A 218-nucleotide genomic window follows, 5' to 3' on the forward strand; every position below is an offset into this window, starting at 1 on the left:
AGGAGAGAGGACACAGAGAGAGAAGGAGACAGATAAAATAGGAGACAGATAGAAAAGGAGACAGAAGAGGTGAAATGAGAGAGAAGTGGAAAAGCGGGGGAGACAGATAGAGAGGAGACAGACAGAGAGAGACAGAGAAACAGAAGGAGAGACAAAGAGACAGAAGGAGACAGAGACACAAAAGGAGGCAGAGAGAGACAAAGGGAGACAGAGATGTG

At 46.8% G+C, this 218-nt stretch overlaps 1 protein-coding gene across 1 annotated transcript in view; it reads right to left on the reverse strand.

Annotated features, from left to right (window-relative positions):
• Nucleotides 1–218, reverse strand: part of EMH_0007710 (uncharacterized protein) — a gene marked incomplete at both ends in the record, with an annotated part of 681 nt that overhangs the window by 202 nt on the left and 261 nt on the right. Inside the window, one exon of the mRNA XM_013498111.1 lies at nucleotides 1–216. Within this exon, the coding sequence (XP_013353565.1) occupies nucleotides 1–216 (216 nt within the window). The remainder of the gene's footprint in view (nucleotides 217–218) is intronic.

The sequence above is a fragment of the Eimeria mitis genome, genomic scaffold, assembly GCF_000499745.2.
Source record: "Eimeria mitis Houghton genomic scaffold, Emh_scaff319, whole genome shotgun sequence".
Classification (NCBI taxonomy): domain Eukaryota; phylum Apicomplexa; class Conoidasida; order Eucoccidiorida; family Eimeriidae; genus Eimeria; species Eimeria mitis.